General features: G+C 39.4%; 1 protein-coding gene across 4 annotated transcripts; it reads left to right on the plus strand.

The window, feature by feature from the left end:
- The first annotated feature begins 1,610 nt into the window (after window positions 1-1,610).
- On the plus strand, window positions 1,611-22,558 carry ZNF658 (zinc finger protein 658). 4 transcript variants are annotated; one of them, XM_063787840.1, is made up of 6 exons: window positions 1,649-1,722; window positions 3,796-3,935; window positions 4,390-4,448; window positions 9,153-9,279; window positions 9,555-9,650; window positions 18,710-22,558. In XM_063787840.1, exons 3-6 carry the CDS (start codon window positions 4,434-4,436, stop codon window positions 21,649-21,651), a joined length of 3,180 nt encoding a protein of 1,059 aa, XP_063643910.1. In that variant the 5' UTR covers window positions 1,649-1,722; window positions 3,796-3,935; window positions 4,390-4,433; the 3' UTR covers window positions 21,652-22,558. The 4 variants fall into 4 exon arrangements, with proteins under 4 accessions (XP_001141756.3, XP_016801898.2, XP_063643910.1 ...); XM_001141756.6 differs by lacking the exon at window positions 3,796-3,935 and having other exon boundaries at window positions 1,611-1,722; XM_016946409.4 differs by lacking the exon at window positions 3,796-3,935 and having other exon boundaries at window positions 1,627-1,722; window positions 9,171-9,279.
- Window positions 22,559-26,627: the final 4,069 nt, after the last annotated feature.

A 26,627-nucleotide genomic window follows, 5' to 3' on the forward strand; every position in this document is an offset into this window, starting at 1 on the left:
GTTGATGAGCGGAGGTATATGGGAACTCTGTGCTTTCTGCTCAATATTTCTGTATACCTAAAACTGCTCTGTACATCTATTAATATCCCAGCACTTTGGGAGGCTGAGGTGGACAGATCGCTTGACCCCAGTAGTTTGAGACCAGCCTGGGCAACATAGTGAAACCCCATCTCTACAAAAAAAAAAATACAAAAGGCCAGGCACAGTGGCCCACGGCTGTAATCCCAGCACTTTGGGAGGCCGAGGCAAGGTGGATTACCTGAGGTCAGGAGTTTGAGACCAGCTTGGCCAACATGGTGAAACCACGTCTCTACTAAACATGCAAAAAATTATCTGGGCGTGGTGGCACATGCCTGTAATCCCAGCTACTTGGGAGGCTGAGGCAGGAGAATCGTTTGAACCCAGGGGGCGGAGGTTGTGGTGAGCCGAGAATTGCACTGCAGCCTGGGCAACAAGAGTGAAAATCCGTCTCGAAAGAAAAGAAAAATTAGCCAGGCATGGTGGCCCACACCTGCAGTCTCAGCTACTCAGGAGGCTGAAGTGGGAGAGTAGCTTGAGCCCGGAGACGGAGGTTGCAGTGGGCCGAGACAGCGCCACTGCACTCCAGCCTGGGCGGCAGAGCAAAACCCATCTCAAAAAAATAAAATAAAATAAAATAAAATAAGAAAAGTCTATTAATTAAAAAAAAGTTATAGTACCTATCTATTCCTAATTCTTTAAACAGTCAGATGGGTATACACGTTTCAAAAAAGGTTTCCTCATGAAAATGCAAGGTTGGTGTAATAATCATTTTCATATTTTGGGTTGCATGTGTTTTCACGCATCACATATGTATTTTGAACAGCTAGCTTCCTCCTCCAACCCCCATAAACCCTGCTGATCACAGATGTTACTCGTTTATGTTTTCTAGTATTTGCTCGATTTCACAACCTTATTCATAAAGCTATTTTTATGTACTTTTACTTCCCTTGGCAACTTTGAATTTAACGGCATACTTCCGAAGGGATAGTAAAGCCTCTCCACTCCCCCTGCACTGCACTGCCCCATACGTCTTTTACTGAGTATGAAAAAAAAAAATCAGACCCTCAGAATGGTAGAAAATAGTAAAATGAGCATCATAAGCACGTATTATACAGATTTAACAATTCTTCACTTATTACTATATCTGCTTTCATTGTTTTGAGAAATTATTTCTAAAGTATTTCAATTAAACTACAAGCATACAATTGTAAATGTCTCTGTACATATCTTTTAAATATAAGAACAATGTCCTACATCGTCTAGCTATTATTCTCAAAGTAACGGTAATTTTCTTTAATATTTCTAATGTCCTGTCGATAGTCATGTTTCCCCAATTGTTAATGTCTGTTTCAGGTGCTTTTTTCTCCAACCAGGATCGCATCAAGAACCACGCTTCGCAGTTTGTGGTCATGCTGACAACCTCCGGGAATTTGGGAAATCCCTGGGCTCCGAAGGTCCCTCCCAGCCGGTCAAAGCAGCAGAAAAAATTATAGTACTTCCTTCGGACGCACGGGCTTACGGGAACTGTAGTTTTCAATGTTAACGCGCCTACCGCGCAGCACTTTGGGAATGGGGCTTCGGGGCTCGCTCTGCGCATGTGTAAACCCAGCCCCACCTCCTGCCGTCCGCCCTCCCGGGCCTGAAAGGGACACGGTGTCCGAGTCTTTAGGTCTGCGCGGGAGCCGAGGCTGCGCACCTGGGGTGAGAGCGTCGGTGACAGGGCTCCGCGCGGCCCAGGAACCTGGGGACGGGCGGGCTTGTGTGCGGAGGACAGCAGCAGGCAGTCTCAGGAGTCCCCAGGATGGCCCTCCCCTCTCCTCCCCGGCCCAGTGCGCGGGCCCAGGCCGAGTCCTGTCCGCAGGTGTAGGGGCTGCCGGGCCCCGCGGGGTTGCGGGCCGGGAAGAGGAATGTGCGTGGATGAGGTTGACGGCGAACAGGAGGAGGTTACTAGTAACTCGTGTTCCTATTCTGAAAATTAAATAAGTTGTCACCTGTAAAGCATTTTGTTAAGTGTCTGTAATAGTCACTATGTGAAATGTAAGCTGCTCTCACAATTATGAGACACTTATTCTCATCGTTTGGTATTTCACCTGACCCTCACAACGACCTCTTTGGTATAAACGTGCCATTTTAAAAAAATGGACGAAAGTTCATGGGGATGGGTACCCCAGGGCACACACTAGTAGGTGAGAGAGGTGAGATGCAAATGCTGAGAGATGTGACTCCCTGTCCTGCTCGTTCTAACATGCTGTCTGCCTGAAACCCAGACTTGCCAGTACCTGCCTAAAGCCTTCAGAGCGCTTATGCAGAGTGGCCTGTCACCAGATCTGTGTAGATGATTGTGAAGTAAATGTGGACAGAATCTCACCAAGTGGTAGATACATTCTGCGATTTGTCGGGTCTCTGATTCAGGCTGAGGCTCCTGAATCCTCTTGTACTGTTCCCACTGTCTCCTCAGAGGCACAGATTGATATTCTGGTGCTGTGCTGTCCAATAGAAAGATAAGGCAAAACACAAATATAAATCAGAATTTTTGGCCAGGCGCGGTGGCTCATGCCTGTAATCCCAGCACTTTGGGAGGCCTAGGCCAGTGGATCATTTGAGGCCAGGAGTTCGAGACCAGCCTGGCCATCATGGCAAAAGCCCATCTCTACAAAAATAAAAAAATTAGCCGGATGTGGTGGTGCACTCCTGTAATCCCAGCTACTTGGGAGGCTGAGGCAGGAGAATCGCTCGAACCCGAGGCTGCAGTGAGCCGAGATTGCACCACTGCACTCCAGCCTGAGTGACAGAGTGAGACTCTGTCTCAAAAAAGAAAAAAAAGTTTAGAATTTTTCAGTAGCTACAGTAAAAAGAAGAGGCAGGCAAAGTCAGTTTTACTGCTTTATTTTACTTAACTCATTGCTTCCTAAATATTCGACTTGTAGCACTGGCCAAACTTCAGGTGTTCAATGGTTCTATGTGGCTGATGGCTGCAGTGCTGGATAGCACATTTCTAGTGAATCTCAAGAGTCAGGTTTAGGGTATTAGGTGAAGGTTTCAATTGAGTTTGTTTCTCAGGCCTAAGTCCCAGCCCCTCTGGAGCAAAGCAGCTCCTATGAGGCAGTCAAGAGGGAGTCCTAGGGACTACTGCCATAGAAGAACAGCCCATATGACGGAGACCTCTTCTAGAGCGTCAGAGCAGAGGCAGAAGATTCTAGAAAGGAGCAGGTCCTGATTGCTTCCCCAGAGGCAGTTGTTGACTCCCTATATATGCATCAGATTTCGTGATGTTGCCACATCCAGAAGCCATCACAGACCGTGTGACTTTGCTGTGGACTAACTTGCAGAAGGCAATTCCCTGGGGTTGAGAGGGATGAGTGACTATCAAGCTGGGTGGAAAAAGACACTTTACTGGAGGGCTGGTTAGGTCATGATATCCAGGGAAGATGTAATCAGCTGTCCAGATCCCAAACGGCAGCCTAGTTTCCTTTCTGCCTTCACTTCTTCCACATTGTGAGTCCCTCTTACACCGTGTTCATCACCACATGTGGCATTTAGAGTGATACTAATGCTGCCTCTTTCCTGGTAGTAGAGGAAGAATTTCCTATATTGGAAGCCCAAAAATATTGGGCCTGAAATTCCTTGCATAAAACATCCCATCTTTATTTTTTCCGTGGAAGTGCTAATTCTGGGTGTAAAGGCAGTAAGAACTTGATTAAGTCAGCCTGAGTAGTTCTTTTTTAAAAAAATTATTTTAAAATTTATTTATTTTTTATTTTTTTCTATTTTTAGTAGAGACAGGATTTCGCCATGTTGACCAGGCTGGTCTTGAACTCTTGGCCTCCAGCAGTTCACCCCCCTCGGCCTCCCAAATTGCTGGCATGATCCACCATGCCCGGCTGAGTAGTTCTTTGACATTAGCTTTAATGAAGGTAAACAGCTTCATCTGTGTGTACCTGAACTTGCTTAATCCTTTATTTTTACTTTTTTATTAGTCAAAAGGGAACATAATTGTTAATAAATCAACATAATTATTAGTAAATCAACAAAAAACAGTATTACTTTACTCAGTGAAAATGTAAGTTTAAGCGCACATAATCGTTTCAGAGATGCACATATTCAGCTGTGGCTATCTTTGAGTGGTCCTTCTTGTCCCTTTTCAAGAGTCAAAGGGACATTCTGCATTGGGAATCCTTTTCTCCAGCTGAGTGCGATGATGTTTTTTTTAGGCACATGAATAGGATTACATGCTCCTTGATTACAGTGGGGTTATGTCGCAGTAAAACCATTATCAAGTCGAACCATCTCATGTCAGGGACCATCTCTGTAAGAACTGAGAGGCAGACCAGGTCTCTCATGACCCCACTGCTCTTTCCTCCTCCCCAGCTGAACCTCCACAGTCCTCTACACTCTTCCAGGAGCAGCAGAAAATGAACATGTCTCAGGTGAGTTCGGTTTTTAAAAACCGGTTTATTTTACAATAGGTTTTGTAAGGGTTTATGTGTCCGTACATTAACATGGAAAAGTAGAAATAGAAATGGATCAGACACATTCCTAGAAGATGTAGAAATGCAGATGAATAGCAGAGCAAAGTGGCATGTGGATAGATGCAGATCCTCCGATATTACAAATTTACCAAATTAAGCTTCAGATTTATTTCTGAGGTTATTGACAGTCATGGTGGAGTGTCAGACAGACAATACTTAAAGGTTTACACTGATGAGAAAGATAAAGCCATCTGATTTATCATGGAATATAAACATAAAGATAACAAAATGTATTTATTGTTCTTCAAGTAGGTGACTTAGTTAATAAATTGCCAAATAACAGAATATTACTTCTTCAATAGAAGTAGAAATTGTAATGCTAAATTTGAACACATTCAGTACTATTTTTCAAGTACTCCAGTGCAAGGGTTGAATTTAACATTTTTCTGATGAATCAACTGAATGTCTTTAAAATCACTCTCCATAAATATTTTGAGTACCCATGATATTCAGGTTGCTCAACAGATGGTCCAAAATTGTTCTCTTTCAGATATTTCCACACTTAGCATTTAACGTCAACTCTCCATGGGATGCCTTGATTTTTTCTTGCCACTTGCCTGGGACCTCCAGTGTCCCTACCCATAGTATAATCAAATCCAGTGGATGTGGTCTTTTCCTTAACTTGCTTGGCTTTTCCGCAGCACTTGCCTCAATGTCTCACTCTGTCCTGGAACATTTCCGTTAGTGATACTTGCCCCTCACTGGTCCTTCCCCGGCTGATGTCTTCATGGAGCCACCTTCCTTGTCCTGTCACTTGGCTCAGCCTCAGTTTCTGTCCTTGGCTCTTTAGTCTTCTCTGTTGTCTCCAAATGATTTTGTCTTCCCTTGTTTTTTTCTTTTTTTAAAACTGCTTTTTTTGAGATTCAATTCATGTATCTTACCATGTACCCATTTAAAGTGTAGAATTCAGTGATTTTTTTAGTACATTCTCAGATAATGTGCTAATATCACTGCAGTCAATTTTAGAACATTTTTATTGCCTTAGAAAGAAGCTGTGTACACTGTAACTACCACTTGATTCCCTCTGAGCCCCAAACAACCACTAACCTACTCCTCTATCTCCATAGTTTTGCTGAACCACTCCCTTTATTATTTCTTATAGGCAGTCTTGCCTGTGATGAATTCTCTCAGGTTTTGTTTACCTGAGAAAATTCCAGTTTCTCTATTTTTCCTGGATATAGAGATTACTGGTTGACAGTCTTTGTTTCAGCACTTTGAATATGTCATCCCATTGCCCTCTGTCCTCCATAGTTTCTCATTATAAATCAGCCTGTAATATGATGACTTGTTTCTCTGTTACAGCTTTCTGATTGTCTGTCTTTTTAACACTCTGATTCTCATGTCCAGGTGTGGATTTCTCTTTTCTTTTTTCTTTTGTCTTTTTCTTTTCTTTTCTTTCTTTTTTTTTTTTTTTCTTTTTTTTTTTTTGAGACAGTCTCTCGCTCTGTCACCCAGGCTGGAGTGCAGTGGCATGATCTCGGCTCACTGTAACCTCCACCTTCCGGGTTCAAGCAATCCTTGTGCCTCAGCCTCCTAAGTAGCTGGGATTCCAGACATTCACCACCATGTCTGGCTAATTTTAGTATTTTTAGTAGAGATGGGGTTTTACCATGTTGGCCAGGCTGGTCTTGAACTCTTGGCCTCAAGTGATCTGCCTACCTCCTAAAGTGTTGAGATTACAGGTGTGAGCCACTGCTCCCAGCGAGTGTGGATTTCTTTCTCCAAGTTTATCCTACTTAAAGTTTGTGAAGCATTTTGGGCATGTAGATTTATCATTTATATCAGATTTGTGGGGTTTTTTGGCCATTACTACTTCTGATATTGTTTTAGACCCTTTCTGTCTCTATTCTGTTAGTCTATTTGGCACATGTTGATAAGCTTGATGCTGTCCAACTGTTCATTTCTTGTTATTTTTCCTTCTGTTTCTCACTGCATAATCTCAGTGGGCATGTTGTCCAGTTGCTTCATTCTACCCGTTCAGACCTGCTGTTGAACAGGTGTTTTTGGTAAAATATTTGTTTTAGTTTTGTACTTTCCAACTTTAGAGTTTCTATTTGGTCCCTTTTTATAGTTTCTGTCTATTTATATCCTTTATCTGGTGAGATATTATTCTAATACTTTCCTTTGGTCCTTACATATCATTTCCTCTAAGTCTTTGACCATATGTAACATAGTTGATTTAAAGTCATCGTCTGTTTAAGTCCAATGCCTGCTCCCTCGTGAGTAGTTTCTATTGATTGTACTTTTTTCCTGCATATGGGTCTTACTTGTTGTTTCTTTTCTTGTTTTGCATTTTTTGTTGAAAACTATACATTTTAAATAAAATAAGGTGGCAACTCTAGAAAACTTTCTTGATTTGCAGGAGTTGTTGTTGAAATTTGTCTAGTGACTTTTTAATTGATTCAGTAGAGCCTGTGTTTATTGTCATGTGTGGCCGCAGAAGTCTGCAGAAATTTTCTTAAATGCCTGAAACCTTAAGTAAGGCTCTCAGTCTTTGCCAAAGAGCCTCATGAGTGCTGGGGCATTCCTTCAACAGACATCCAGGCAATTTATAACCCCATGTTAACCTTCACTTCCTTCACTTCCAGTTCACCCCGAACCCTAGGGTCACCCAGGGTGACAGTTTAGGGCCTTCTCACATCTTTCCAGAGCATAATCACAGCCCTGGGCATATGCTCAGCTCTATGCATGTAGGTGACCTAGAGTCTCTAGAATCTATAGGAGCTTTTCAAAAGCTTTATGAACATCCCATTCTCCAGTTTTTCCTTTCTAAAAAGCTTTTCAATTAGGCTGTTATTTATGTCAGGTGTTATCCACCGCCTCAGTTAGCTGCTAAGTTAAACAATTGCCTTTGAATGTTTTTGGCAAATGCCTTCAAGAATAAGGCTTTTCACACTGGGGAACTCTGACTTAATTCAATCAGCCTTTGAAGTCAGCTCTTCCAGGGAACCACAGATTAGGTCAGATAATGAGGGTTTTCTGGGAGTGAGGCTTTGGCCAACCTGTGACCCAGTCTGCCTCATCCAGTGGATACCAGGCCGCTGGATTCTCCTGTTGTTTCAGATGTTTCTCAAAGCTAATGCCGAGTGGGAGTGAGAGGGATGGATATAGGGCAGGTTGAAATGACACAAGATCATTGTTCTTACTGTGATGCAGCTGTTTTTCTGATATCAATGTTCCGCAGATTGCTGTAAGCCTTTGGTAGCTTCTAGAGTTCTGAAAAAGTTGATTCTGCAGTTTTTGCCGGTTTCTCATTGCTTTTATGGAAGAAGGAATTTTCTTGGATCTTCAGTATCTTCACCGTCATCACTTGCTAATTTGAATTTGAAGTCTTCTTGTTGTGGAAACTTTCTCTTTTCTCAATTTCTAAGACTCTGCCCCCTCCTGATTCTGTTATTATTTTTTGGAAAACATCTCTGGCTTTGTGGCCTGTACTTTTTCTGCTTTGTGGTTCCTCAGGTGTTGTTTTTGGTTCTTTTCTTTCTTCAATCCCTGTGTGCTCAAGGAGCTGTCTGTCTCTGCTAATTTTACTCACCACCTAAATTGCTAGTAACTCCTAAATGCTTATCTTCATCCCCATCTTACCTTCTGTGCTCTAAAATCATATGTATCCTGGTTGAACGAACAGTTCTAGCTACGTATCAACATGAACAGAACTCTCACTGAATCTTCTAACACGTTTTATTCTTTCCCAGATACCAGTTTTGGCACCACCAAGCAGCTGCTTATTTTGAAATATACATTACTTTATTTTTCATTCTAGTCATCATCCTGTGCAATAGCTCAAAAACTATTCCTCTTATGTAACTGAAACTCTGTGCCCTTGGACCAATGCTTCCCCATTCCTCACCCCTCACCCCCAGCCTCTGGTAACCACCATTCTACTGTCTACATCTATGAGTTTGAACTTTTTAGGTTCCACATATAAGTGACTATAATTTGAAATATTTGTCTTTCTGTCAATTAAAAACAAAAATTTTTTTAAAGGAGCTTCTCATACAGCTAGATTGAGTAGCTGTACAAGAAAGTATTGTATTAAATGGGTGTTGCTTCTCTTCTGTGATTATATCCCTATTCTTACATCCATTGCTGTGACCTCAGTGTAGGAAGTGTTCTTTTGTGCCAGTCTCTTTGGTTACAACTATTGTAGCTGTTCTCTGCTCTTCACCTGCTCTACCCTTATATATTTCTATACATTTATTTATATATAAGTTTGTTCAGGGTATCTCCAGACTTCACATATATCTCTTCCTTAGCCCCCAGAATTTACAGTGATGATGTCCAGGGAGGGTGTGAATGTCCTAGAGACTACCCCGGATAATTTGCGGAGATGTGGAAGAAGGAAGGAGGTGGTTGGAAGGAAGTTGTTTTACATTGATTTTTTTTTTGTCTTACAAAAACCTAGAATTCATAAATACATAGAGAAATTATGGCAAGTTAAAAAATGTTTTGAGTTACATATGTTAAGACAATTTTGGGTCTAAAATAGGCCTTTATAACCATTCATTTTAGTAGTAGCTCTCAAAGATATTTTCTGTGTCACCCAATTCTGAACCCTTGAACAAACCGTTGTTATATTTGTTGTGATAAATGTTGTTACAGGCATCAGTGTCATTCCAGGACGTGACTGTGGAATTCACCCGGGAGGAGTGGCAGCACCTGGGCCCTGTCGAGAGGACGCTGTACAGAGATGTGATGCTGGAGAACTACAGCCACCTCGTCTCAGTGGGTGAGCATAGCTTACCATGGGGCTCTCTCGAGAATATATGTCCCTTTTTAAAAAGTATCAAAACACATGGACCCTTTATAGAGATTAAAGGGCTTTGGATTAAAAGGTCTGAAGTAGTTGAAACCTTTACAGAAACAAAAGCAACATGTCATTACTTTCCCATTAAAAATTTCAAATGAACACCCTCAGTTAATGCTTTGCTGCCATATCTTTTTTTTACTTTTGGAAATCCAAAAGCCTGTGAATCTGGTCCATGTCAATTATTTTGTTTACAGGATATTGCATTACTAAACCCAAGGTGATCTCCAAGTTGGAGAAAGGAGAAGAGCCATGGTCTTTAGAAGATGAATTCCTGAACCAGAGGTACCCAGGTGAGTGGGCATTAACAGAAGGAGCCCCCTGGGGGTACTTAGACTTTAGAGGGAGAGCACCTTTGAAAGTTTTTTTGGAACAGCTTTATTGAGATATAATTCACATGCCTACAATTCACTCCTTTAAAGTGTACAGGTCAGTGACTTCAAGCAACCACAGATCAAAACTATTCAGGGAAGAAATATTGCACTTTCATTCAACATGTATAGACATTTTTTTCCTGTCACTATTCCCTGAACAATATAGTATAACAACTATGTACGTGGCATTTACATTGTATTAGGTAGCATAATTAATATGGTGATGATTTAAAGTATACAAGAGGATGTGCATAGGTTATATGCAAATACTATGCCATTTTGTATCAAGGACTTGGGCATTTGTGGATTTTGGTATTTAAGAGAATCCTGGAACCAATTCCCCATGGATACCAGGGGATGACTGTATATGCAGACATCACCACAGTTAATTTTCATCACCTCAAACATACCTGTACCCTTTAGTTATCACTGTCCCATCCCCCCCTGCCCTCTGCAGCCCTAGGTAACCACAGTCTACTTCTGTGTCTATAAATATGCCTATTTTAGACATTTTGTATAAATTGGATCATATATGTGGTCTTTTGTGATTGGTTTATTTTGCCTAGCATAATGTTTACAACTGATATAAAATACATGTTTCATTCTTTTTATGGCCAAATAATGTCCCGTTGTATGGATGTACCACCTGTTTGTCCATTTATCAGTCAGTAGATATTTGGGATTCCACCTACAAATAATGCTAATATAAACATTTATTTACAGGTTTCTGCATGGACAATTGGTTTTATTTCTCTTGTGTATATTCCTAGGAGTGAAACTGCTGGTTCATATGGTATCTGTGTCTTTATCTGTTTGAGGAACCACCAGACTGTTTTTCTAAATGCAGCATTTTTCCGTTCCTAACAACAGCATATGGGGGTTCTGATTTCTCCACATCCTCACCAATGCTTGTTATTGTTTGACTTTTTGATTCTAGCCACCCCAGTGGATGTGAAGTGATATCTCACTGTGGTTTTGATGTACATTTCTGTATTAGTCAGCTAGGGCTATCATAATAAAATACCATAGGCTGGGTAGTTTAAACAACAGAAATTCTCATGATTCTGGAGGCTGGGAGTCCAAAATGAAAGTACTAATAAGTTGGTTTCTGGTGAAGCGTCTCTTCCTGGCTTGAAGACAGCCACTTTCTTGCTGTGTGTTCATGTGGCCTTTCCTCTGTGCACATGCAGTGGGAGAGAGAGAGAATACTCTGGTGTTTCTTCCGCTTCTTATAAAGATATCAGTACTACTGGATTAGGGTCCTTCCCTGTGACCTCATTTTTACCCTTTTTGCCTCCTTGAAGGCCTTGTCTGCAAATACAGTTACACTGGGGGTTAGGGCTTCAAGATAAGAATTTGGGAAGGACACAAATAAGTCTATAACAATTTCCCTGGTCACTAATGATATCAGGCATCTTTTTATATGCCTATTAGGCTTTGTACGAATAAATGATTCCAGAAATCTTTAAAAGTTATAGTTTTCAATGTCATTTTTAGAATAAAAAAGTAAAATCATCTTATTAGAAGTGAAGCACAATTAAGGTTTTTGTTTGAAGCCATACCAACAAATAGCATCACATAAAGAGTGACATAATTTAGATCAACTATGTTGCTGAGTCACTAAATGTAAATTATTGGATCATATTGATTGTCTAAAAAGGATATCCCTAAATAAGTAACATAGAAAGATCATTATAAAAGATCAGTAAAGTTGGGCCGGGCGCAGTGGCTCATGCCTGTAATCCCAGCACTTTGGGAGGCCAAGGCAGACGGATCACGAGGTCAGGAGATGGAGACCATCCTGGCTAACACAGTGAAACCCTGTCTCTACTAAAAATACAAAAAATTAGCCGGGCGCCTGTAGTCTCAGCTACTTGGGAGGCTGAGGCAGGAGAATGGCGTGAACCCAGGAGGCAGAGCTTGCAGTGAGCCGAGATAGCACCACTGCACTCCGGCCTGGGCAAAAGAGCGAGACTCAGTCCCAAAAAATTAAAAAAAAAAAAAATCAGTAAAGTTGTTGAGTCAATAAAGATAAAATAATGTAGGTTTCATGTTCTATATCATTCAGATTTGAATTCAGGCAAGAAATTCATTAAAGTAGGAAAAGCTCTCATTCAAGAGCACAGGGAAATGAAAACCTTTAAGGATTTGAATGACTGCACCAAATAATATAATATCAATGTTTCTAAAACATAAAATAATGGAGTTTAAAGAACTTAAAACTCATTAGAATTAGGACATCATAATGTCTCATCTGATTAAACAGTAGGTACAGTGGACATTAAATAAATATGCCTAGAGAGGCTATAAATTACATTTGTATTAAAGTGAACCATACATTTGTGTATATGTATGCTAATGCAAAAAACAAAACTTTCATGTTTTAATTGAATAATGATAAAATAGAGTATACTATTAGTCTAAAGAGAAAACCTCAATAAATCTAACAAATTAGAATAAACACAAACAGTATTCTCTGAACCTAGTTTGGTAAATCTAGAAATTAATAATAAAATGAAAAAAATCCACTTGAAAAAATTTTAGTATCTCTTTTAAACAATATACAAAAAAGTGTAATGCAATTTTGGATTTGATTTCTGTAATGAAATAATTGTAACTGCAAGTTAGAAACCATCAGGTATAGCTAAAGTAGTGGACAGAAGGAAGTTCGTAGTCTCATTAATTAAGCAAGAACAGCATCAAAAATACAATAGTGAAAACAGAAGAATTTAAAAGTAAAATTAAAAATAAAATGGAAAACAGAAATGGAATGTTTCTTACAAGAAAAATAAAATGAATTAAACTTCAGCTAACCCTATCAAAGAAAAAAGAGAGGAAACACCTATATAATAAATTCAAGTCGGGATACATCTGTAAAGAGGTAACGCTATACCAAACACAATCCCATTCATAAAAATGAGTGATACAGGAGGATTTGCTGCTCTAACAGATATTGAGGCTTTATGTAAAGTGCTGTGTAGCTAAGTAGCATGGAGCTGGGGGGTGGGATGATTTAGTAAATTAGTGAAACAGAGTAGAAAGTTCAAGAAAAAAACATGAGGCCAGGTGTGGTGGCTCATGCCTGTAATCCCAGCATTTTGGGAGGCCAAGGTGGGTGGATCACAAGGTCAGGAGATGGAGACCCGTCTCTACTGAAAGTACAAAAAAATCAGCCAGGTGTGATGGCGGGCGCCTGTAGTCCCAGCTACTTGGGAGGCTGAGGCAGGAGAATGGCGTGAACCCAGGAGGCAGAGCTTGCATTGAGCTGAGATTGCACCACTGCACTCCAGCCTGGGCAACAGAGCAAGACCCCGTCTCAAAAAAAAAAAAAAAAAAAGAGAAAAGAAAAAACATATACTTGATAGACATCTTAGATAGATGACACTGGAGAATAATGAGGAAAGGATCTTGAGGTATCCATATAGATCAAAACAAAACAAAAAGTCGAATTCAGTTGGCTTAAGACCTAATTATCAAAGCAAAAGTAGAAATATTCTAGAAGATCATATAGAATAGGTTAATGACTCTTCTTAGGGAAGGATTTAATAAAATACAGAATGCATTACCCAGGGGAAGGATGGAGTAAATGTATTCCTTTCTACTGTACCCACTAAGTGCAGCTAAATATCTGTATATAGAAGCATGCCTCAGAGATATTGCAGTTTCTGTTCCAGACCACTACAATGAAGCAAATTTCACAATAAAGCAAGTTACACACAATGTTTGTTTTCCTAGGGCTTATAAAAGTTTTATGTTTACACTATATTTTAGTCTTTTAGATATGCAATAACATGTCTAAAAAACAGTATGCATGCCTTAATTAAAATATTTGTTTGCTAAAAACTGCTGAGTCAGACACAAAGTGAGCACTTGCTGTTGGAAAAATGGCACCAACAGACTTGCCCAACTCAGGGTTGCCACAAACCTTCAGTTTGTAAAGAATGCAATATCTAGCCAGGCACAGTGGCTCACACTTGTAATCTCAGAACCTTGGGAGGCCGAGGCAGGCAGATCACTTGAGGCCAGGAGTTTAACGAGCCTAGCCAACATGGCAAAACCCTGTCTCTACTAAAAATACAAAAAAATTAGCCAATCATGGTGGCTCGTGCCTGTAATCCCAGCTGCTTGGGAGGCTGAGGCACGAGAATTGCTTGAACCTGGGAGGTGGAGGTTATGGTGAGCAGAGATCACACTACTGAAGGGTGGAAAGAAGAACGAAGATGCACTAGGGGTCTTGGCACCTGACAAAATACAAGGTGGTTAGTGTTATCAGAGTCCTTGTGGGGCTCCTGATCTTTCACCCATGCCCAGGGTTAATGTAGAAGCCTCAGCTAGGCACGGTGGTTCACACCTGTAATCCTAGCATTTTGGGAGGCCGAGGCGGGTGGATCACCTGAGGTCAGGAGTTCGAGACCAGCCTGACCAACGTTGCAAAACCCCGTCTCTACTAAAAGTACAAAAATTAGCCAGGCGTGGTGGCAGGTGCCTGTAATCCCAGCTACTCAGGAGGCTGAGGCAGGAGAATCGCTTGAACTCGGGAGGCAGAGGTTGCAGTGAGCCAAGATTGCGCCACTCCATTCCAGCCTGGGCGATGAGAGAAACTGTCTCAAAAGGAAGGAAAAAAAAAAAAAGTAGAAGCCTCCTCTTCCACCCCCAGGGCGTCAGATCAGTGGGGAACTGGACTTCCTTCCCCACGTAGCAGGCAGTGATGCTGCACCTCACTCCCGCTAGTATAACTTCAGAGGAGGCTCACTAAAACTGAGTATTAATTTTGATAAAGTCCAACTTACTAGTTTTCTTTTACAGAACCTGCTTTTGTTGTTCTGTCTAGAAACTTTGAAACTCAAAGTAACAGATTTAGGAATCCTATTTTCTTCTAGAAATTTTACAGCTTCAGTTTTTACACTTAGTTGATAATCCATTTTGTGTTAAATTCTATAGAAAGTATGAGTTATGTGTCAAGTTTAATGTTTTTGGAACAGGGAGTCCAGTTATTCCAGCATCACTTTTTGAAAAGACTGTTACTTCTCCACTGAACAGCATTTCCACCTTTCTTACAAAACAGATGGCTGTACATTTGGGGGTCTATTTTTGTAGTTTATATTCCTTTTCATTCATCTACATGTCTTTCTTTATGCCAATACCACATTAACTTGATTACTGTAGCTTATTAAGTTTTGAAGTCAAGTACTTCTCCAGTTTTCATCTTCTGTATACATTTTTAAATGAGGTTCATAATCTTTACAAAGGAAACATGTTGGCATTTAAACTGGAGTGGCATTGAATCTGTAGAACTTACGAGAATTGACATCTTAACAACGTACAGTCTTCCAATCCATACACAAAATATCCCTACTGATTTATTTACTGTTTCTTTGATTTCTTTCATCAATGTCTTTTAGTTTTTAGAACACAGATAACGAGGCTTTTTTAATTTTTGTTTTTAATTTTGTTTTGGTGCTGTGATAAATATTGTTTCTGTGATTTAAAATTCCAATTCGTCATTGTATGTTTGTAGGCATAGATTTGTATATTGGCCTTAGATTCTGCCCTTGCTAAAAACACTTATTAGTTCAAGGAACTTTTTTGATTTTAAATTTTCTGTGTAAATTTACTCTGTATCTTTGTGTTTTTATTCTTACCTTTTTGCACTGTCTGGTCCTTCCAGTGCAATCTTGTGTAAAGCTACTGGTAGTGGGCATCTTTGTCTTTTTCCTGATCTTAGAGGGAAAACATTCAGTCTCTGTTGAGTATAATGTTAGTTATAGGCTTTTTATAGATTACTTTTATTAAATTAATAAATGGATTTTGAATTTTGTTAAAATTTTTGGCATTGATGTAGTGTGTGATTTTAGTTCTTCAGACTAATGATAGGAGATTACATTGACCTGAAATGCAGCATAAAAACTATAGTTTTTATAGTATTGCAGTGTAGTAACTGTTTGGCATTTTTGAGGTAAATTTCACTGATATATTATCTATGTTTATATATTTCGGTGTACTTTTTGGGACATTTTTGCATTTATGTTATGGGAGATATTGGTCTGAAAGTTTCTTTTCTTGAATAGTATTTGCCTAATCTTGCTATGAGGATGAGGCAGGCCTTATAAAATGATTTGGGAAATATTCCATCTTTTATTTTCTAGAAAACATTGTGTAGGATTGGTATTATTTCTTCCCTGGATGTTTGGTAAAATTTACTAGTTAAAACCATTTGGTCCAGAAGTTGTTCTTTGGAACTGCACACACACACACACACACACACACACATATAGAGGAAGATTTCATTACATTCTTAAGCCTTATTTACATATGCAAACATAGTTAAAATTTGAGTAAATTAGACATTCAGTTAACATATCCTCCATCATAATGAAGTAAGTTAATATGTTGTCGTAAATATCCTTTTCACTGACAGCTCCTTTAGAAAAAAATGTCCTTTAGATTATTCTGCCATTATGTTTTAACATTTGACATAGAATATTTTCTCTGTGGTTACAATACACATTCACCTGCCCCTTCTTTCCACTTAGATTGTCCAAATAAAGTTAGTTTGCTTTTATAGTTAAAAAAAAAAAAAGAGAGAGAGATTAGAATGCTGTTACAAAACGGTGTCAGAGCTAGCTACTTCACTTTTCACCATGTAAGGATATAACAAGAAGTGAGTGGTCTGTAAACCAGAAGAGGTCTTCAGAAGAACACAGTCATGTTGGCACCCTAATCTCAGACTTCCAGTCTCCTGCACTGGGAAAAATAAATGTTTATTCTTTAAGCCATTTAGTCTATGGTAATTTGTTGTAGTAGCCCGAACTAAGACAGAGTTATTGTTAATGTTGTTTTATTATCTCTTGAATGTCTGTTAGTAGTTAGTCCTCTCTTGAATTTTTGGTATTGGTAATTTGTGTCTTCTCTTTTTTTCTCTCTGATGGTTTTTATCATTTAAAAAACTTTTTAAAAAATTAAGCTTTTGGTTTGACTTTTTTGTCATCCTTCTACTTTCTTTCAACTTAATGTCCTGTCTTTATCTAGTTTCCTAAGGGGGAAACAAGCATCTGACTGGAGATCTTTCTTTTCAAATATAATTTTTTTAAAGACAGAGTCTCACTCTGTCACCCAGGCTGGAGTACCGTGGCTCACTGCACCTCCACCTCCCGAGTTCAAGCAATTCTCCTGCCCCAGCCTCCTGAGTAGCTGGGATTACAGGTGTGCACCACCACGCTCGGCTAACTTTTGTATTTTTAGTAGAGAAGGGGTTTCACCATGTTGGTCAGGCTGGTCTCAAACTCCTGACCTTGTGATCCACATGCCTCAGCCTCTCAAAGTGCTGGGATTACAGGCGTGAGCCACCGCGTCTGGCCAAAAAAATTTAAGCCCCAAATTTATCTCTGTGTACTGCCTTAGCTGCATCCACAAATTTCTGTATTCTAAGTTGTTTTGTTTACATTCACTTCAAAATATCTCATTTGAGAATTCTTCTTTCACCCATGGGTTAATTAGGAATGTATAACTTACAGTTCTTTTGTATTTCTCCAGATAAATTTGTGTTTACTGATTTCTGGTATAATTTCTCTGTGGCCCAAGATCGTCCTCTGTATAATTTATTTCTTCTATATTTGTGAAGGTTTGTCTTACAGTCTAGAATATAGTCTGTTTTGATGATTGTTCCATGTGCATTTGAGAAGAATGTGAATTCAGCTGTTGAATGCATTGTGTCTTCAGGTTTGAAGCCATGGTTATTGCAAGTGCTACTTTATCTTATCTCTTCTGCTTGAGTATTGGGCCTACTGTGTATTCCTGCCTCTGCTCTTACTTCTGTGCTTCTTTTTTTCTTGTTTCCTTCCCATAGCTGCTATGAGTTCCTGTCAGTGCCCTAAAACAACTTATTATATTCTTGCCCTTGCAGATTAAGACATTTGTTCCATAAATTAGATAATAATTTGGTTCTAGGCAGAATTTTGGTAGTGGCTGCTGTGACCATCTCCCAGCATATCCTAAGAATGGAACTTTCTCAGGATTCTTCATGGCCCATGGAAGAAAACATATAAGAGCATGCAGATCCTGTGTATCTATGGCAGGGAACATTAGCTCCCTGCTCAGCCTCCATGGAACCACAGGATTGTATCATTTTGGTTTGGCCTGAGCATGAGAAAACATTAAAAGTGTTTCCTGTTCTGTTAGACCACCATTTTCTCAGACCTCTGGCTGGAAGAAGCAGGCTTTTCTTTGTGCTCTTTTTGTCTGTGCCTGTCAGTGCAGGATTGTAGGTTTCTTCAGCACCCAGTCTAGGATATAGAATAGCCTTGGAATTCCATACTGTGTCATTTCTTAAGTCCTGAAGTCCACTTTCTTTCCATTTTGTAGTCTTTGTATATTTGTATATTTATTAATCTTTTTTTGTTGTTTTGTTTTTTCTCTAGGGATTTTTAATTGTAAGAGGGAAGATGTGGGAGGAAAGGGGTTACTACTCCACCTTGACTGGCCCCAGAAATAATACCTGTTTTATAAACAGCTTGGATGAGGAGAGAATCTGTCTGTGTGCATGAATTATTTAATGTTTGGAAACATGACCAGAAACAACAGAATAAAATACATAACAAAACATGGGCCGGGCACAGTGGCTCATGCCTGTAATCCCAGCACTTTGGGAGGTCAAGGCAGGAGGATCGCTTGAGCTCAGGAGTTTAAGATCAGCCTGGGCAATGTAGCAAGACCCTGTCTCCACTAAATATAAAAAAAATTAACAGGACATGGTGGCATATCCCTGTAGTCCTACCTAGTAGGGAGGCTGAAGTGGGAGGATCACTTGAGCCTAGCAGTTCAAGGCTGCAGTGAGCTATGATCATGCCACTGCACTCCAGCCTGGGTGACAGAGCAATACCCTATTTCAAAAACCAAAACCAAAATCAAAATATGAGTATAAGTTCTTCTCCATGAGAAATGTAAGATTTATCGTATATTTTCAATTTTTCTCATTTTAGGATATTTTAAAGTTGATCACATCAAAGGGATCCAGGAACAACAAGAAAAACCTCTGTGGCAAGAAATATTCATCAATGATGCTGACAAAACATTGAGTAAAGAAGGACAGAAAGTTTTAGAAAAACCATTTAATCTGGAAATAGCTCCAGAGCTTTCAGAAAAAATATCCTGTAAATGTGACTCACACAGAATGAATTTGCCAATTGCTTCTCAATTAATTATAAGTGAAAGAAAATATTCAAGAAAGAAGACTGAATACATGAATGTGTGTGAGAAATTGCAGCTTGATATTAAGCATGAGAAAGCTCATGCTGGAGAGAAATCTTATGAACATGGTGAAAATGCTAAAGCTTTCAGTTATAAGAAAGATCAGCATTGGAAATTTCAAACTTTGGAGCAATCTTTTGAATGTGATGGATCTGGACAAGGTTTACATGATAAGACAATTTGTATTACACCTCAGAGTTTTCTAACAGGAGAAAAGTCCTGTAAGGATGATGAATTTAGAAAAAACTTTGATAAAACCACTTTATTTAACCACATGAGAACTGACACAAGGGGGAAATGCTCTGATCTTAATGAATATGGGACATCCTGTGACAAAACCACCGCTGTTGAATACAATAAAGTTCACATGGCTATGACACACTATGAGTGTAATGAAAGGGGGATTAATTTCAGTAGGAAGTCACCCCTCACTCAATCTCAGAGAACTATTACAGGATGGAGTGCTTTTGAAAGCAATAAATGTGAAGAAAATTTTAGCCAGAGCTCAGCCCATATAGTACATCAGAAAACACAAGCTGGAGATAAATTTGGTGAACATAATGAATGTACAGATGCCCTCTACCAGAAATTAGACTTTACAGCACATCAGATAATTCACACAGAAGATAAATTCTACCTTTCTGATGAACATGGGAAATGCAGAAAATCCTTTTACCGGAAAGCACACCTCATTCAGCATCAGAGGCCCCACTCAGGAGAGAAAACTTACCAATATGAGGAATGTGCAAAATCCTTTTGTTCAAGTTCACATCCTATTCAGCATCCTGGAACTTATGTGGGATTCAAACTTTATGAATGTAATGAATGTGGGAAAGCTTTCTGTCAGAATTCAAACCTCAGTAAACATCTGACAATTCACACAAAAGAGAAACCTTGTGATAACAATGGCTGTGGGAGATCTTACAAGTCACCCCTCATAGGACACCAGAAAACAGATGCAGAGAGGGAACTCTGTGGTGGCCGTGAATATGGGAAGACATCACATCTCAAAGGACATCAGAGAATTCTCATGGGGGAGAAACTCTATGAATGTATTGAATGTGGGAAAACTTTCTCCAAGACATCACATCTCAGAGCACATCAGAGAATTCACACAGGTGAAAAACCCTATGAATGTGTTGAATGTGAGAAAACTTTCTCTCACAAGACACACCTCAGTGTACATCAGAGAGTTCACACAGGGGAGAAACCCTATGAATGTAATGACTGTGGGAAATCTTTTACCTATAACTCAGCCCTGAGAGCACATCAAAGAATTCACACAGGTGAGAAGCCCTATGAATGCAGTGACTGTGAGAAAACTTTTGCCCATAATTCAGCCCTCAGAGCACATCATAGAATTCACACGGGGGAGAAACCTTATGAATGTAATGAATGTGGAAGGTCTTTTGCCCATATTTCTGTTCTCAAGGCACATCAAAGAATTCACACAGGGGAGAAACCCTATGAATGTAATGAATGTGGGAGATCTTTCACCTACAATTCAGCCCTGAGAGCACATCAGAGAATTCACACAGGTAGAAAACCCTATGAATGTAGTGACTGTGAGAAAACTTTTGCCCATAATTCAGCCCTCAAAATACATCAGAGAATTCACACGGGGGAGAAACCCTATGAATGTAATGAATGTGAGAAAACATTTGCCCATAATTCAGCCCTTAGAGCACATCAGAATATCCACACAGGGGAGAAACTCTATGAATGTAGTGAATGTGGAAAAACTTTTTTCCAGAAGACACGCCTCAGTACACATCGGAGAATTCACACAGGGGAGAAACCCTATGAATGTAGCAAGTGTGGGAAAACTTTCTCCCAGAAATCATACCTCAGTGGACATGAGAGAATTCACACAGGGGAAAAACCGTATGAATGTAACGTATGTGGGAAAACTTTTGTCTATAAGGCAGCCCTCATAGTGCATCAAAGAATTCACACAGGGGAGAAACCCTATGAATGTAACGAATGTGGGAAAACTTTCTCCCAAAGAACACACCTCTGTGCACATCAGAGAATTCATACTGGGGAAAAACCCTATGAGTGTAATGAATGTGGGAAAACGTTTGCTGATAATTCAGCCCTCAGGGCACATCACAGAATTCACACAGGGGAGAAACCCTATGAATGTAATGACTGTGGGAAGACTTTCTCCAAAACATCACATCTCAGAGCACATCTTAGAACTCGCTCAGGGGAGAAACCCTATGAATGCAGTGAATGTGGGAAAACCTTCTCTGAGAAGTCATATGTTAGTGCACATCAGAGAGTTCATACGGGGGAGAAACCCTACGAATGTAATGTATGTGGGAAGCCATTTGCCCATAATTCAACCCTCAGAGTACATCAAAGAATTCACACAGGGGAGAAATCCTACGAATGTAATGATTGTGGGAAAACGTTCTCCCAGAAATCACACCTTAGTGCACACCAGAGAATTCACACAGGGGAGAAACCCTATGAGTGTAATGAATGCGGGAAAGCTTTTGCCCAAAATTCAACCCTCAGAGTACACCAGAGAATTCACACAGGGGAGAAACCCTATGAATGTGATGAATGTGGGAAAACTTTTGTCCGTAAGGCAGCTCTTAGGGTACATCACACCAGAATGCATACCAGAGAGAAAACCCTAGCATGTAATGGATTTGGGAAGTCCTGAGGGAATGCATACCTTACCACGTAACACGTAGTGCAGAAACTCATGTGACATAGGCTGGGAACTTGTTTCCCTTATCCATTTCCTTTTTCATTAGGCTCATAGTTTGTGGAAAAATCCCAATATGCCGTTTATTCAGGTGGGGCTGACTATGGGATGTGGTGCTAATGATATATATTACATTTACTCTTGGCCCTTAAAAAAAAAAAAAAACAACCCTCACAGTCTTCCTGGTTCATAAGATGGATTTGGAGGTTATTTCTGCAACAAACTTGGGTCCTGTGTGTTGAAAACCATAGAGCACAAGGTCAAGGAAGCTAGAGTCTGAAAAACGAACAATTCACTTCCAGGTCTTCACCAGGGTTTTGTTTTTGTTGCTTTAAAGCAAGAGTTAAGTTTATAGTCTGTTAAGCTCTTACAAATTTGGCTTATTAGTTAAATGGACGTAGTTTAGCTTAAACTTTATGTTAGAGTGAGATGAAACCCTATGAATATGATCGGTTTTAGAAAAACTAATCAGTTTATTGTGCATCAGAGACGTCACATGAAGAAGAAAACTTGTTGACATCCAGGATGATCAGGAGCCTTCATTAAAACAAATTTTAGGGAAAACCACAAAAACCTTCGTAAAGTGAATTGCATTAAACATCAATTATAATAAAATTTCATATTTTGAATAAATGACATTTTTCCTAGGTATTTTTTTCTGAGGAAATATGTCAGTTTTAGAATTGGAGATAAAATATTCACCTAGAACTGATGTACCAAGCTTCTGTTTTGTAATATCAAAAATTTTATAGAACATATATAAGAAAATATTTACCTATAGAAAAACTCACTATAGAATGTGAAGTTAAAAATGGAATAATTTGAATTCTGTGGAGAATATGAATAAATGTGAATAGTTTGAGCTCTGTGGAAGATCTTTTAGTCTGTATATAAACGTTATAACTCACTGGTGAGTTCTAGTGGGTGCCAACAGCCAAACCTGCACTGGGCGTGTCCACTTCCTTTTCTGAGTGACTGTGTCCTCTGTTGGCTTCCCTCAATGCTGTTAGATTTTGGCCTGCCTGCTATGTCTGGATATTAATTAGTCTTGTCCTAAAACTAGTCTTGCCAATTCTTCTAGGACCTTGGAGATAGCTGAGATTTCCCCAGTCACGTTGTGTGTTTGTGTGTTTGGAGGGGGGCGCCAGGGAGGACAGGGTGATTCTTATATACTTTTTGTTTGCCTTTATTTTAATTTTATCCCACTCCACTTACTCATTTTGCACAGGATGATTATAAAGCAACTGGTCTCCTCTCCTCCGTTGTATGCATATAGCTTCAGCATCCTGTTTGGAATATTTTCCTCCAACATCATGATGCCTCCTCACACTGCATCGCAAACCAGTGGTATTTCTACCAAACTAAGAGCAGGTTTTGGAATTGGAATGAAAAGGACTACTTTGACCCAGAAGTACAGTCCTGGTACGAGAGAGCAGACTCATTTTTGGTAAAACAATATAATGTGGCATAATCTTAGCCAAGAAAGCATTTAGTTAATGTGCTATCATTTTAGCCTACGGTTTGATGAGCACAGAAAAGAAAGTAGACAAAATCATTTTTAAAACCTAGACCAGTAACAATTTTCCCCAGCCCTGAGCATCTTGCTTTCTGCAAGTTTGATCTGATAGGTTAAGCATGAGGACAATAAATCAGTTGACCCAAGAAAAATGTCTCTAATTCCCATCCCTTGTTATATTGTGGGCAAGGATAGTGTGAGGGAGAATGATGGCATCTTTAGAATTAGTTAGAGGACAGGTATTTCCTTGACACTGTTGTTAACAGTTAATTGAGTAGCATCACTGCAAAGATGAGCCATGAAAGAAGAGCCCACCTTCAGACGAGGACCATATCAGCACCTCCAGGGCTGGCACATCAGACACTGAGGGGCTACTTTGGGCAGCTCATGAGGAAAAAGGGAGGAATGATGAAGGAGTTGGTGTGGGACTGGCCCTGGCGCTGCTTACCTTCCTCAGGTACTTACCGCTCCTGGCAGAAAGGTGCCATCTGTTATGGAAATATGTTTCCTTCTTTTTTATTCTCCTTAGTCTCTGATACCATGATGCTACTTGAGCTTACTGCACAGTGCCCAAGGGAATTGAGGGTCAAAAAGCATGCCTTTCTGCATGCTTAATTTTCAGAAAAGTGTAGATGAAAAGGAGTACTCTTTTTTAAAAGAATTATTTGAGAATGTATTTACAGAAAAATTACAATGATAGTTTGTATATACTCCTCACCCAGTTTTCCCTATTAGCATATTACTATGGTATGTTTTTATAACTAAGAAACATTGATAACATTATTAACTAGACACTTTTTTTTTCAGATTTCACTAGTTTTTCCTTATTGTGCTTTTCTACTTCATGATCATGTTTGGGCTCAGAAAAGGATACGCTAAAGTGAAGGCCTCAGAAGCTACGTTTTCTCTGTCAGTTATGGACAGGTAACTCCCTAGGCAGTGAAGCAAGTGACACCTTGAGAAATGGCCACAAGGCCTAAAACTACAGAACTGCCACATTACAAAAAAATGTGGTACTTTAACAGTGGCAATTAAACAAGAGTCAATTGCTAAGGAAGGCTCACAAGGCCCAAAATGACAGTGCTTAAATATCTACCATTTATTAAGGGAAAGGGTACAACATAGCAATACCATTAAAGTCAGTATTTATATCACAGCCAAAGGCTGCCTCACAGCAAGGGATCTGGGTAAGGGCCATGCATGAACTCCATTTTTCCTTGTGCAAGTGTTATATGGACACAATTTCACTATCACATAAGGATTCAACATGTGCACAAAACACATCAGAAACCCCAAAATGGATTCTCTGCTGGTGTCTCTTATACTCTGCTGGACATATAGGCATATTCTTGCTAGGCAACAAGCCCCAACAGCAGAGGACTCTGAAGGTTCCAATGAGACCAGGCATAAATCAGTCTCACTGTTAACGGTAAACACTACTGATGCACTGTTAAAACCTGCTCCCAAACATCTTGGACTCATGGATGAAAAGCAGCACTATTAATCAGTATGTTTTATTCCTTGACCAATGATCAGTGATATGCAAACTCTGCAGTTCACACTAATTCCAGGTCTGCTGGGCTTACCTTTTACAGCATTCCACTCCACCCCCATAATTTTTGGTCAGAGCCTTTTACAACAAAACAATCACTCTTAGTTTGATGGAATCATCTGGCTTTCAACAGCATATAATCAATAGGCAATCAAAACGCACATACAGGTTTGAAAGAATTGTAATCACCCCTGAGGGGTTGTGAATTTAAACCATCCTGTAATGCCAACAGGAAGTGCCACATATTTTATACATTTTTCTTCTCCCTGATCTTCAGCTATCTGTATTGTATGATATACATCAATTGAGATTTATACTTCTATTAGTATACATTTATACTAATTGAATTCTCTGTGAAACAAGAACCATATGAGACAGCCACATTAGTATTGTTTCACATAGTCATTGCCTGAGCTCCAATCTGTTTATTGATTAGAAGGACATAGATCAATAGTGGAAGTATATTTATTAGACTGGTCATTTTACAGCTTCTTCATTTTTTTAAAGTGGAGAAAGTTTTGGCAGTCTTTTGCCCCAGGGGACATCTGAGTCAAAGCTAAGAGAGCATTTTATTCACTTGTTGTAAACCTCTCTTAGGACATCAAAATTATCTTTGATTTTTCCCTTTGTAAGACACACTTACTGGCTCTCTTCACTCAGCCTGATTCACTTTTCTCTCATTTATCATTAATTTTAAAACAAACCTTTCCTCCTGAAGTCAGTAACTCATTTGGCTATAGTGACAGTAGCAAGATGAGACATGCCAGGAGTTCTTCATTTGTCCATTCGCACACATATGGGGATGGATTGGATAAGTGCAGAGAAATAATGGCTACTCCACCCAATAGGCAGCACAGCATTTGCATAGGCAGTCCCAACTTGCCGAGATGCAGACAGAGTATCATCCACCCCATTAATCTCTTTGGAATTCTTGTCATTAGTCAAAGTAATAGGCATACTGTCTGGTTTTGTAATATTACCAGACACCTGGACCTTAATTTTAGCCCCATTATAGGGACTTCCAGATCCAGCATTGGAAACAACAAAATTGTTGTGAAGTAGAGAAGAGTTGTATATAAATTCCCTTTTATTTTCTACCTTCTCCAATGCCACCACAAAAACATACCCATTTATCCAACCAAGACCCATCCTTAGTCCTCTCACGGTGAGTTGAAAAACACCATACTGGAGATTCGTAGATCAGCTCTCGGCTCTCCAATCCTTTGTCAGATCTCATATTTTTAAGCAAATATTTTAATTACTCATTTCAATTGTTTATCAAACCATTACTTTGAGGTTAATATGGAAAACAATATTTCTTTCCACAGCATTGCACTGCATGGGCAGTCAAGTGAGTAACTTCATCTGAAGAAATGTAACAAACAGGATAAACTGATACAGAATATTTTGTACTGGTCCTTTGATAATATTAGAAGCATTCAGTCATTGGGTACTTGAAGCTAACCCCAGAAAATGTATCAAGTTCTGTCAATATCCGATTAACTTCATTCAGAACAATCCATACTCATTTAACTATACCAAGAGTAAGCAATACTTAACAGTTAGTTACTAGAACCTCCAATGAAAATTTAGGTGTTACTCTTGCTGGAGTTGTCTTATATGCGATGAGCCATTTTTCTCTTACTTCTTTCAAAATTTTCTCTATATAGCATTCAACATTTTTACTATGATGTGTCTTGGTGTGAAGCATTTTGTGTATATCCTACTTGGGGTTTGTTGAATTTTGTAGATGTTTAATGTTTATTCTCAAATTTGGGAAGTTTTCAGATATTATATCTTTAAATACATTTTTCTGCTTTTTGCTCTCTCTCTCTCTTGTCCTTCTGGTAGTCTTTTCATGCA

The sequence above is a fragment of the Pan troglodytes genome, chromosome 11, assembly GCF_028858775.2.
Source record: "Pan troglodytes isolate AG18354 chromosome 11, NHGRI_mPanTro3-v2.0_pri, whole genome shotgun sequence".
NCBI lineage: Eukaryota > Metazoa > Chordata > Mammalia > Primates > Hominidae > Pan > Pan troglodytes.